The sequence below is a fragment of the Stegostoma tigrinum genome, chromosome 13 (assembly GCF_030684315.1).
Source record: "Stegostoma tigrinum isolate sSteTig4 chromosome 13, sSteTig4.hap1, whole genome shotgun sequence".
Lineage (NCBI taxonomy): Eukaryota > Metazoa > Chordata > Chondrichthyes > Orectolobiformes > Stegostomatidae > Stegostoma > Stegostoma tigrinum.
The window spans coordinates 18,281,399-18,295,773 of NC_081366.1; the positions used below are offsets into that span (position 1 = coordinate 18,281,399).

General features: G+C 39.5%; 1 protein-coding gene across 4 annotated transcripts in view; it reads right to left on the minus strand.

Moving 5' to 3' along the window:
- Nucleotides 1-8,664, minus strand: part of LOC125458114 (vascular endothelial growth factor C-like) — a 77,612-nt gene extending 68,948 nt beyond the window's left edge. For 3 of the 4 annotated variants that reach the window (XR_009446607.1, XM_048543016.2, XM_048543015.2), the window contains exon 1: nt 8,213-8,664. Coding sequence is in view for 2 of the 4 variants with exons in the window: in XM_048543016.2 (XP_048398973.1) it covers nt 8,213-8,392 (180 nt within the window). In the remaining 2 variants the exon portion in view is untranslated. Of the gene's footprint in view, nt 1-4,986; nt 5,056-8,212 lie in introns of those variants that run through there. The other variant, XM_059650600.1, reaches the window with a different exon arrangement.
- Nucleotides 8,665-14,375: the final 5,711 nt, after the last annotated feature.

The following is a 14,375-nucleotide window of genomic DNA, read 5'->3' on the forward strand; positions in this document are numbered from 1 at the left end:
TTGATGGTCTTTAGGATCCAGAAGCTGCTGGCCTTTGATTGGGGCTGCTTCCAGCAATCTAGGAGGCCAGTGCAGAGGTTTGAGAAATTGACCTGAGCTCTGCCTGGCTAATTGGTGAACAATAGGTCAAAGTATCTCAGCGGTGGGCATGTCATATTTGTTGTCCCTAACACTTTGTCGATAAAAAAAAATATTGCAACCTCTCATCATGAGAAATATTTATTGAAAAATCTATGTGTGACAACTTGACATTGAAGATCTGAATCCTCGCAGACTTTCTCCTATTCCTGAGTAGTAATGCTCTGCGACCCCTTCAATGCATTCAAAAGTAAGACAACCGAATAAACTGCTTTTTGGTAGTCTGATTGAGGGAGGAATGCCAGCTGGAATGCCTAAAAAGCTATTGGTCTCTATTTAAAAAGTGCCATAAGATCTTTAATGTCCTCAAGGATAGGCATATAAGGCCTTTTAATATGGAAGCAGAATTAGGCTATTTGGCCCATCGAGTCTGCTCCACAGTTCAATCATGGCTGATATGTTTTTCAACCCCTGCCTTCTTCCAGTAATGCTTGATCCCCTTACTAATCAAGAACATATCTCTGATTTAAATACACTAAACAACTGGCCTCCATAGGTCTCTGCAACGTTGATTTCCACAGAATCACCACCCTCTGGCTGGAGAAATTCCTCCTCATCTCGGTTCTGACGGAACGCCCCTTCACTCTGAGGCTGTGTTCTCAGGTCCTAGTCTCTCTGGCTTGTGGAAACATCTCCAGATCTACATTATCCATGGCTCACAGTATTCTATACGTTTCAATAAGATCCCCCCTCGTCTTTCTAAACTCCATCAAGTACACACCCAAAGTCCTCAACCATTCCCCATATGACAAGCTCTGCTTCCCTGGATTGTTCTTGTGAAATTTCCCTAACCGCTCTAATACCAGTACATTCTTCCTTATATATGGGGCCCAAAACTGCTCGTAATATTCCACATGCGGTCTGACCAGAGCCTTATACAGTCTTAAAATGAATGATAACATTGCATGTGTCTTCCTAATCACCAACTGAACCTATGTATTAACCCTAAGAGAATTCAGAACTAGGAATTTGAAGCCTTTTCCATTCAGAAAATAGTCTATGCCTCTATTCTTCCTACCAAAGTCCACAAGCTCACACTTTCCCATTTTGTATTCCATTTGCTACTTCTTTGCCACTCTCATAGCCTGTTCAAATCCCTTTGCAACCTCCTCACCTTCTCATCACTACCTGTCCCACAAGTTGTCTTTGTGTAATCTGCAAATTTAGTAACAATGCACTCAGTTCCTTCATCCAGATTGTTAATGTGTAATGTAAATAGTTATGGTCATGGCGTAGATCCCTGCAGAACTCCACTAGGCACTGGTTACATCCTGAAAAAGAACATTTTTACCTATTCTCAGCTTTCTGTCAGTCTGCCAATCCTCAATCCATGCCAGTACTTTGCCCCTAACACCACTGAATCATCTTATTTAGCAGCCTTCTGTGCAGCACCTTGTTAAAGGTCTTCTAGAAGTCCAAATTGATCACGCTCACTGGGTCTCCTTTGTCTGACTTGCTCATTTCTTCCTCAAAAATTCTAACAAATTTGTCAGGCACAACCTGCCATTGGCGAAGCTGTGCTGACTCAGCCACATTTCACCATGTACTTCCAAGTATTCCACAAATCTCATCCTTACTAATGGATTCTAAAATGTTAGCAATGACCAAGGTCAGGCTAACTAGACCACAGTTTATCTTCTGCCTCCTTTGTTTCTTAAATTTACATTTGTCATTTTCCAGATTCCCCCTGACTCGAGATTTGGTCCACTTCATCTGAAAGACAACCACTCTAGCAATGTTGGACAACAACAACAGAGGAATATCAGGTAGTTAGACAGCAGGAATGACAATAGCTTGCATTTACATAGCACCTTTGCTTTAGAAGGAGCTCCACTGGAGCTAATCAAGCAGAACTTGATGCCAAGCAACGTAAGAAGATTTTATAGAATAGGTGACCACATACATCTAACAGTGTCTCACACCAAGATGTAGGTTCAAATCCACAAGCTTCTGATTTAGGATCAAGGTACTAGGAAATGAGATTAATAAAAATGCACACTAGAACTTTTGAGGAGTCTAGGGCATTAATAATCTTTTGAATGTAAAACAAATATAAAAGAAATATGCCTTGTATAACTCTTGCTGTATAATATCATCTTAAGAATTGAATCTAATTCTTCTCACTACCATCTTTATTTAAAAAAATTGGGTTAATGGATCTGATAAGGCAACAAAGAAAGAAATTTAAACGCACAAAACATTTGTAAGAGGACACAATAATTTCCAAATTTAAACAAAAATCGCATGGATTACCATTTTATACATTTCGTGTCAGAAAGCACAGAAGCAATCTTAGAAACTAATGAGCAACTTAGGAAATTATTATGGCAAATTATTTAGTGGGGTTGCACTAATCAGGAGAAACATAAGGAATCAGTGTTCAAAATAAATCATTCTGCTGAAGATTGAGTACAACTGTTTTCATTGTGTCACTGGACATAAGCAGTTAAATAACATTTGCATTCATGGAATGACTTTCCTGTTTAAATTTCTGAGTCTCTCTGGAGCCTTTGTTGAAATATATGTTAAGGACTTGACACTTGAAGAGACTGTGAACTTATTTCCAATTGTACAAAGGTACTGGCTAAGCTTCACAATCACTGTAAAAATATCTTAAGTTACATCCACTTCCACTTCTCATTAGTGAAAACCTGGTGAAATATAATTCTGTGGCTTTCCAAAGAGTAGGATATGATAAAACTATCAGGTGAATTAAGTTACAGACAGCTTCCTAGTTTATTTGTGGGCACGCTACAAAATGTATTAACCTGAGAGAACACAAGGGTTTATCCATGACAATTGTCATTTTTTTCAGATAGGGCTAAAGCAAAAAAATGGAGAACTTTATTCCTTACTAAAATTACACTTAATGCAAATGGACATGCAAAAATGAGAAAATATTCAAACTTTACTAATTTAGAAAGCATAGAGTAGAAAATCAAAACCAAAACAAAATCAAAGCGAGTGAACAGGATATTTTGTTATATACATATTCACTGCTACTGAGGATATAATTGGATCAAAATGAAAATAACGATCGGACTTCTGATAATGATCCCTTTTCGCATTCCAAAGTATAAGTCAATGTATTTTGTACCCACATTAAGTTATTTTTTCATTGATTCGAACTGATTTAAAAGAGACTGATTAAGATAATTATAATTACATGCCCATGCAACAAAGTACAATTTAATATGACAGCTTCGACATGTAGTAAAGGGTTGGATGCAAGACAAATTTAAAATTTTTTAGTAATGATATTTCCAGGTTTACAAAATACCCATTTGTGTCTGCATTCATGCATGTTCCCCACATGGTGAGTTTCTGATATTTGTCTTATTGCCTGTGTGAGACCAGAGGCCAGGAAAAAAAAGTGTTATATCTAACACTTTATTGAATCTTAGAACAACATAGTCAAGATGCGCATGCTTAAAGATATTTCTTGTAATATGCATTACCACATACATTTCCATTGCTGCTATGCTTGTATCTTTCTCTAATTTGCCTTGTTACCTTGAATATTTTTTATCTTTCGACTTTTTAGTCGCACCACCAGTCAGCAGTCTTTCCTTTAGTAGTAGCATTCCTGGGTAATGAGGTATTAATTTTGAGTGCATAACTTTGGCATCTGGTTTCACAGTTGATGTGTGGTGGCATAGAAGAAACTAAATGTCAATTACACATGTGCCCCATATACAGGTGTTATTAAAACTTTTGCAAAAGATTTTAAGCAAAGTGTGGATGGAACTGATAAGTCACCCACGGCCACTAGCACCTCTGAGCCGAAAGCTTAAGGATTCAAATATCTGAGCACAAAATTTAGACTGAGACTCCAGTGTAACAATACCCACACCATCTTTCAAATGGGCCGTTAAATCAAACCGTCCTCTTGCATGAACATAAAAGATCCATGACAAAGTTTAAACAGGAACTGAGGAGTTGGCCCCAGCGTCTAGCCAAAGTTATTCCTCAACCAACAGCACATTTGAAAACTAAGAACATCTGGTCATCATCATGCTGCTGTTTGTAGAACCTTGTTGCACTCAAATTGGCTGTCACATTTCCTACATCAGTAAGTATTCATCAAAAGAACTTAATTAGCTGTGAAATGCTTTTTGACATTGTGAGGTTGTGAAAGGCTTTCCATGGAGGAGAAAAAAGTACATGAAACTATGTATGAAATGCACCAGTCTCTCCACTATACCGAAAAATCCTGATTTTTTTTCTTTACATTATCAGCTACATTATCTACTACACTCAGCTCATAAATAGGCAAAAAAAGCAATTTTATATATAAAATTAACTGACACAAAGAGGCAACTGTTGAATATGCACACATCAAGAAGGCACACAATTGTATATAAATGGACAAGAAACATTTTACAGTCAGTCACACTCCACATGTAGAATATTTTAAAACCTTAATGTTTTGAAGCATGTTCATAAAGAGATACTGTAATACCCAAATAGTCTCTTCCAAGCTGGAAATGCAATTATAACAATGATCAGCAACACACAAACACTTTCAGAAATAGAAAAATACTCAAAAATAAAATGAACTCCATTAATAAAGCACACTTATGACCTCAATACATCTCACATTGTTTTACCATCAACAAAGTACTATTGTACAGTTATTATTGTAATATGGGAAAGTATGAAACAAAAAGGGAGTTTTAAAAGGTTATGTGAAGAATAAATATTCATTGAGACGGAAACAGAGCAAAAAGTGAAGAAAACTGCAAGAACAAATTAAATGTGGAACAGCAGAAACAGAAAAGAATAATTACCAAAGATTCTCCTGTATCACCCATTCTCTCTCATAATATATAAAACAAGAACACTTACCAACTCCAAATATCAACATTCTACAAATTATTTAACACAAAACCCCTCAGTGAGAATTTTACAGACCACTCTGAAAAATTGAATTGTTGATTCTGTAAAGATAAATGACTAACTCTGCATTTAAGACATATGACGGGTCATTTGAATGACAAGTTGTTAAATTAAGTTGGAAACATCTAGTTGGATCTGAATGTATTTTATAATTTTAGAATTTTCTCTTTATAAATGTGCAAATATTTGCCGCTGTCCTCTGAATGTTTTGCATTATTTCCTGTTCAAAGCATGTTGACAAACTTCCAATGTCAATGAACTCTGCCAGCACATGTACTCCAGTTCAGGGAAAAATCTTGCCATTGCCTCTCAAAAGTAAATTGAAACTTACATGAACTGAGTATTGCATACCCAGATTCAGATTCCACAACTCAGCTTTATACATGAAGTACTAAATAGACACAATTACAGACCGTGATAAGTACTTGCAACTGCCCAAAAATGCTTGACAGGAAAATTTGGTCTTTGGTCCATGAGCTTGCACCATACTGTCAAGGACAATCTTAGTGTCCAGTAAGGAGATACATTATTTCTTATGAGAGATAAGACACAGAAAAAAAAAAGTTATTACAGTAATAGTAGGAACTGCCAATGCTGGAGAATCTGAGATACCACGGAGTGAAGCTGGATGAACACAGCAGGCCAGCAGCATCAGAGGAGCAGGAAAGTTTGACCTTTTGGGTCGAGACCCTTCTTCAGAAATTTTGAAGAAGGGTCTTGACCCGAAATATCAAACTTTCCTGCTCCTCTGATGTTGCTTGGCCTGCTGTGTTCATCGAGCTTCACGCCGTGTTAACAGAGAAAACAAGTTGTCCAGTTTAGGGTCTAACAAGCTGGAAATTTGGACTTTGACACCACAATGATTGGAAAACACTCGCTATCTCATCGACTTCTGTGAACGGCTGTGTATACTACTGTAGGGACTTACACAACTCCCTTTTAAATGCTTAAAATAAATCTGCATTCATTGATAACCTGAAAACTTACAACAATGATCAATGAACCTTGTGAAAACAAAAACCTAATTTTGGGTTTACATAACTTTTCCCCTTGTGTCTTGATTCCTCCTTTTTTAAAAAAAATTCAGTCTACCTATAGTGATTGCACTTAATCTCTTCAATACTTTAATATCTTCAATACAAATTTACTTGATGCCTATACCTTCCAACCATAAAAATACATGACTTTTTAAATACATTCTGATAACTAGTTTTAAATAATGCATCAGTCTCTTCCGTACCTTCACTCGGGCCTCTCTATTACTTACATTAGAGATGGAAAATGCTGAAAATATTCCATAAATCTGTCAGCCACCACAGACAGAGCCGAGCTAACATTTTAGGTCAATAGCTTTTCATCGGATTAACTTTAACACTTGACAAGTGAGGGGAACAAAACTAATCACAGAACTGTCACTGCGGCCGAATTAAATTTTGACACTAGGACAACATCTTGTTAGGTATTGTCTTAACACTCAAGCTTTTGCTGTAACTTCATAGCACTGGCTATAGACCTTTAACAGTTTATGGAAACTTGGATCTTTCTCTATACTTTTGTCTTAAAAATCATAGTCCTGCATTGTGTACAGATTCTTACCATTAGCCAAATTCACATGCAAAACCCTACATTTAGCTATGTTAAATTACATCTGAGAAACACAGGCTGATTTCCTGATCTTGATCTGGTTGTAATTTATTTTTCACACAGCAGGTCCTAACACACCACACCCACACAAATCTTTATATGATTCATCAACTTACGTACATTTCCTCCAAAGCCTTTTTCCCAATCGTTAGTACAGATTGTGAAGAGTTAATGCTCTAACACTAATTCTTGTTTACGTAATCCCTCCAAATCAACCCCAAGTGTCACTACCATTAATAACATCCTTCCATGAGAATGCAACCAATTCCCTCTCCAACCTAAAGTTGCACATTAATCCTAAAGGATTTAAATTTTATTTAATAGCTTATTGTTTGCACCTTGACACCTGGGCCAAACTACAGATACTGATAACAATCTCAGAAAGAAGAAAGCAGTCCATATGGTCACCCTTAGGAAATTTAAAGAAAATTAAAATTATAGACTGTGAACTGGGTAACACTGACAGAAATCCTTATTAATAACATCAATGTGTCATTCTAAACTTCTTCTGAACAAACTTTGAATATTTGACAATATTAGAAGTACAATACAAACACAAGTTGTTATTGCTGTATTTGTAAACCAGAGGTCCCAAGCATCAAACACAAACGGAGAACAAGAATGTAACATGAAAATTCTGCTGAGCATTTTATTTGGACATTAAAATCCACACATATTGAAATAAATGTGTCCATGAAGGGTTGTTTTAGGTCTCCTATGTTCAATTATAGTACCAGGAGTAAAAGGAAATTACTGACAAATTTATGGAACTTGAGCAATGGGCTCTGTCTTGAACTACTGTATATTTATGAAAATTTTAGAAGTGAGCCAGCCAAAAATACGCATACAAACCAATGACACAATGCTTATTCGATGACAACTGTAGCCTGGCCTAATCATCGTTCTGAATTTTAAGTCTGCAGTCTGTCATTCAGCCACCACACAATCAGGTATCTGCCAACTGGTGCCAGTTTTCTCTTTGATTACTCGTCAAGAGGGTACTCAGAGAATGGTTAGCGATTCCTGCCTTTCCGGCCCCAATTGGGGATTTCATTTCAGATCATGGGAATTGTGTATACATTTCCAGACGAAAAATTTGCAGGACTCACAGGAGAAGATTAGAGGGAATGGGACGAATAGAATGAGTTTACTAAAGAGTGGACAATGGGCTGAAAGGTTTCTCTCTGTGCTAAACGATTCTGTACCCAACGCAGGACGGAGAATGTTGCTCAGCTAATTACTGTGTCGGACTTTTGTGACAGTCGGACCCCACAGCAAACAGGTGGGCGACAGAGTTGCAGAACAGCCAAACACCCCGCAATCACCGTGTATCTGGTAACCAAATCGATTCTGAACCGCAGTTACTTAAAACCCTGCCCTGTTGCAAAACTAATTCCTTCGGTGCCACGAGCAATGTTATTCTGCCTCCTCAGTAAACGGGTGAATGGGCTCAAATCCAAGGAAGATACAAACTACAATTCCAGCAAACTGGAAGGATGGAATATTAAAATGTAATAGGCTTCACCTTTACCTCATTTTCTTCCTCCTCTTGATAGTGGTCATAGTAATCCTGGTTGGACTCGTAGGCAGTGTTGGGTCCCAACAGTAGGACGTGCACGAAGGACAGAAACACGAACAGTCCTGACAGACTCCAAACTCGCCTAGATTTCTGACAGCTCCGGTGAAGCAACTTGCTGCAGCAAAAGTGCATTTTCTTTTTCTTTTGCTTTATTTCCTCTTTCAACTAAAAAAAAGTTGCTTGAGCAGAAAAAAAACTCTTTAAGAAGTCGAGGAATAAACTTCCCAGTTTTTTTTTCGAAGAGAATAGTAGTCCAGGCAACAAAACGTCCTTTTTGTTTTTTTTTTAATAACAAGTATATAATAAGCACCAATGCGCTTTCTGCTCACAAAACGATCGGGAGTGAAAAAAAAGCCTGCGCACTTTGACTGTGGAGTTACTTTTCTGAGGATGAAAGTGGTCGCAGATTCAGAGGCTGGAAGTGCAATAAAAAGGTGGTTGATGCCCAGAGGCAGTCTCTGTGCGCTCTTACCTCACTGCCTGTCAGCATACTTTCCCCATATAAAAAATAATTTAAAGCATGTTAGTGCAGAGAGAAGTAAAACAGAAATCTAATCCTGCCCTTGGCCGACTGCGCGCCGAGATTTAACCCCTTCGACCCCTCCCACACCCCATGTTGACCAATTGGGCTGAGAATAGGCCATTCGGCCGCCCAGTTGAGTCCTGATCCTGCGGCAATTGCTTTTAAACCAGCTGGGGATGGGGAACACAGGAAAATTATGACAATGTTGAAGAAAGTGTGAGCAGAGTTAAAACCCTTGACTTCATCACAGCCTCTTGGATGGATCTCTCAGGGTATAAAATTGGCATCGTCCCAGATCGTCCACCCGCCCTAACTTTTGCCCATGTGTTGTTACCGTGCGAACAATCTTTTACGCCAGAGGCTGTACTTTACAAAAAAAACCAGCCCAACTCTAATCGAACTCCGACTAATAGCCTTAGCCTAGAATATTAACCCGTAATTTCTTTTGCCTGTGTTTATGGCAATCAATTCTATCTCTGGTGTGTTATAAAATGCTGGAACTCTCCCTTAATAGCACACGGGGTGGACTCGCAATTACTTGGTGGCTCAATGGTTAGCGCTGCTGCCTGATCGCACCAGGGGCCCGGGCTCAATTCCAGCCTCAGGCGACAGTCTGTGTGGAGTTTGCCCGTCCTCCCCGTGTCTGCACTGGTTTCTACCCGCAGTCCAAGGGTGTGTTAGCTGGTAAACCCATTACCACAGGGTGTGGTGGGTAACCCTGTGTGGGATGCTCTTTGGGGGGTCAGGGCCGAAAGGCCTGTTTCCGCACTGGGGGGGATTCTATAAGCATGACTGCTGCAATATGAGAAGCCAGCTCAGGGCAATTAGGGATGAGCAACCAATGTAAGATTTGCCAGTAACTTCCACATCCTTTAGAACAAGTTTTTTAAAAATGGAAGAAGTTTTTGCATGAAAATGCATGAGAATCCAGAGGTAAAAATGATCTATTTGCAACTTTTGCCTGGATGCAGCAGAAGAAATTCTGCTGCAAGCCCATTTCCCAACCCATGGGCTGTGGACAGGTTAGGAAAGCAAAGTAAGCATGACATAAAGGTACAGTTGCTGTCATTATTTAAATAACTGTTTTTATCTCCATATTTCATCCCTACTTACGGATTTGTAGATTCTTATTTGGGACTGGCTAGCTCAGTTAGCTGGACAGCTGGTTTGCAATGTAACTATACCAACAAAACACGTTCACTTCCTGTAACTGGTTGGGGTTACCTCGAAGTTCCCAACTTCTAAACCTCAACTAAGGTGTGATGACTCTCAGATTAAACCACCACCAGTCGTCTGTCTCTAATGAGCAAACCAGACCTCTGAGAGCACAGTGATTTTCACTTTGTCTGTGTATGGGTACAGGTTGCTAAAATTAGTGTCCATTTGAAAATCAAAATGGGTGAACTTCCTACTGTCAATCAGTGCTTTCTTTAAAAGGATATTCCATCACTGCCTTTTATAAATGATAGCCACTGAATTACTTTTTTTTATCAATTCCTAAAATGCTGTCTTATGCTACTCTTCACGTGGCACACCCAGAAATAGGCTAATTTATATTATGAGTTTGCTTCAACATTAGCTAAGCTGTCATAAATGGTTCCCACAACTTCCAAACATCGATTCCACAGATGAAATAGTTAATTTAAAAAAAATTCTTTTAAAAATGGTAAATAAGAACAACTGAAAGGGAGGGAAATGTCAGGTTTGTAATTTAATCTGAAATCTTGGTTTGCAAGTTTAATTACACAATGCTTCATTGTTGTTACATGGTTTGAAACCACATTAAGTGGCGATTTTCCCTCCACTGTCAACCATTCTGTATTCCCACTAGACGGCTGACCAGTTACAGTCAATTCAATGGAATATGAAGACTTAAACAGAAATAGTTGCATAAATGATGCATGCCTGTGGCACAGAATATCACAGAACTGTTGGAGTCATAAAGCCTTTAGATCCTTTCCTGCGTAGGTTACCAATTTCAGTGCTGTCCACTTACAGCATGCTTCAGATGTTATCACAGCTGCAGAATGTTATTTTCTATTCCTTCCTCATTCTGTCACACAATCCTCAGCTGAGTGGGTGGGCAGGTGATGTTCATGACCCCCTGGCAATATCACCTTTCGACCTGCTGCTGGGAGAACGATGGCTGCCTCAGTACAATCATACCTTGAATTTAATCTTCTTTGCTTTCTTCGGAGAAGTTTTTGTTCACTGCTCACTACTGTCCATTGTGGTTTGGTTTAGATCAGGGATTTACTGTTAGATACAAATCGCATATATGATGTATTAAGTTCACTGATGATCTTTGCCACAAGGGTTACTGTTAGGGTAAAAGTATGTAGGTAATGTTCCATATCTCTATTCTGAACGTGAAACAATGTTCTTCAACATAATCGAGGTATTTGGAAGAGAAAGCCTACAATCAGGCTTATAATTTATCTTGGTTACTTACGAACCATTGAAAGTTTTCTCCCCTCTCTTGTGACACTGAATCTAATGGTTCATCGGCCCCTCATTATCTCATTCAGGTATTTATTGTTCATATAAAAGCCCAGACAATTATGGTGCACTGATTAGATGGAAAATCCTATAGTATAAGTAATAACTGATCAAAATCCAACAAGCTTTCTTAAACTTTGCATTATAATATTTAGGAAGGATGAAGCATGAGCAATGGGTGGAATTATTAATTAGAGAAACTATCATAGCATTAAAAGATTTGAATTTACATAAAGGAGTTGTCTAAATGAAATGCTTTGGAATTGAACAATGTTGACAATATTCTTATGTTCAGTGTACAAATAGAACAGGAAAAGAAAAGAACTCAAAGACTGGAAAAAAAAACAAAATTAAGATTAATCCAGTTCTGATGAAGAGCCACCCTGGACTGGAAATGTTAACTGTGCTTTCTCCCCAGAGAAGCTGCCAGACCTGCTGAGTTCCACCAATATTTCTGTCTTTGTTTCAGATCTCCAGCATCCGCAATTCTTTGTTTTAGATTAAAATTAATCTGCCCAGAATAGGAAGATAAAATTGTCATATAGTTTCATAGAAATTGAAACTATTAAAGGAGATTGAAGGTTTGGGGAAGGGCAATGTTCAACCAGAACTTTCCATGTCCTTTGGGAACTGGTTAGAAAGTGGGGTAGTACCCGGGGAATGTTCGATACCTTCCTGCAGCCAATGGGGGTAAAGATGACATGTGATCCACCCATGGGAGATTATTTTCACCAAAGATGAGGTCAATTAAAGATCACTTTCTTCCTCTATTTTACTCCCATCAGGAGGTCCTGCCATTGCATGGGAAAAGGAAACCAATTTGTGAGAAAAAGTAGCATCTCTGAAGTTTAAGGGGATTTGAAGTGGGGACTAGAGAGGTCGTAGGTGCTGAAGTTTGGATTGGGGGGGAATAGAGTGCTCTTTTACATGCACTGCCTGGCAAAGACCACCCTTTGTGCGCAATTGCTGGGGCTCTCAATCCCACGTGTTAATTGCCTGCCCATGGTAAAATGGTCCAGGCAGGCCTTGGACACCTTGAGCCAGGACTTGTTTCTGCATTTATTGCCTGGAGTCCTGACTCCTGCTGGAATATTTAACTGCAAGGTTTTCTGAATTGGGAGGAAGATCCAAGAGGTCCCCAAAGTGACACAGAGCTGGTGAACAAGCTGTCTTATTCTGTGGATGAGCTCCAAGGCAGACCTGCCGTAGCCTGCCGAACACCTACAGACAAGGGTATCTCTGACTGTATGGGAGAGAACAGGGCTGCAGCAAGTTCTGGAACCAGAAAAACTTAAAGGGAAAGAAGTCTATGCCTCTGGTGAAGGATGAGCAGTTTTGGTTAGCCAGCACTTTCCTTCTGACTTTAGCAGGAGAGCAGGGAGCTTGCGATATAGTAAGGGAGGAGCTTCACCTAATTGAAGAGTTGCAGGCCACTGGAGCAGGAGCAAGGCACCTGAATGACAGAATGGGACAGGATGGGAATGAACCCTCGTCAGAGGAATATAACAGGTCAAGTTAGTAACTCTGAAGTTCCACCATGCGTGTGACTACCACAACAGAAGTGAAAGTGCAGGTAGAACAGATTAGACACAGGGCCCAGCCAACCAATGAGTGTCTACCAGAAAGTGGATATATCTGAGAGCAGCCAGGAGAAGTCAATTGAGAAGGAGGAACTGGAGACTACCCCAGTTGCCAGGCCAGCAGGCACCAGATTCTTACTCTTAAATGTTTGGTTTGCACTGTCGTCAAAGAGCAATGGGATAGCATGGTCACCCAGTTCAGTAAATTTAAAGAATTCTACAGGGATTAATTGGGGTGGGTATCAGTAACATTCCATGGTGCATATGTGGGAGAACTCCCCCAACACCCCCCCCCAATTCAGCTGAGCCCTGACTAGCCAGACCAGGTCAGGCAGGAAATGCAGCACATGCTGGACAACATGTAACTAGGCCTAGCTACAGCAGCAAGCTCCCCCTTTGCACTCGTCCCAAAGTGAGATGGATCAGAACAGCTCTACACCTGCTCCTGGTACGTAACCAGAACAGGTTCATTCCCAATTCCAAACTTTGGAGATTTTAGAGTTCAGGTGGACCACTTGGGCTCCTTCAGTAATACCAGCCCTTTAAAAAGGTACTAGCATTACTGCACAACCGAAGGTTGAGAGAAAACCCAGCCTTTGTCACCCCTGATGGTTTATATTAGAGCAATGTCAAGCCCATTGGCTTTGAAACGAGCCTGGCAAACTTTCAGAGATTCATTTGCAGAGGCTGAAAAAGCCAGAGTGTGGTTGATTTCAGCAATCGTACAGTACACCTAGATAGCTTAATAATTTACAACAAGTGTCAGAGTAATCACAGACCACCATCATCTTTACAAACTTCTGAAGCAGGTCAAAATAACCAGGACCAGGTTAATAAAATAAAATAATTCAAATGACCTCTCTCTCCTCATTCTGTTACAGAAATGGCAATCAGACATCTTGAGCACTGAGCATAAACCACTTTTTAGGAATGAGTTTAAAATAAAAGTTTTACCAACCATTCCCACCATTCATATAGAACACAACAAATTTTAGATGTGAGAAAACTGCACTGATCAAATTGTGAGGCAATGCTGTAGAAAAGAATGTGCCTTCAACATAAAATGGGTCAAGGCAGTTGTGACCCAAAAATGAGTAAATCAGAAGGCCTGGAGTCAAATTCTGTCATGGTACTCTATTTGTGGACTGAACTTAGGCGGAATGGACAAAAACTCAACAACTTGTCAGCACTGTTTTGGAAATTGAAGCCGCTGCTCTGCCAACTGACCTATTTGTTCATGAGATTTAACTTCCATCCATAGTTGGCTATCCTGATAAAGAGATGGAGAGCTTTCTATTTGCAGTACTGTAGTTGTTATGGTGAAAGTTGTCCCACAGTGGTTTGTAGGGAGGGAATTCCATGAATCTGACACAATGACAAGCAAAGAATGCAATAGATTTCCAAGTCACGATGGTGTGGGACTTGGGAATAATGTTGTTCCCATTGCATTGTTGCTGTTGTTGGTCTTAATGTTTATATTCACAAGGGAAATGGAGATGCCATTGAAGTTTAG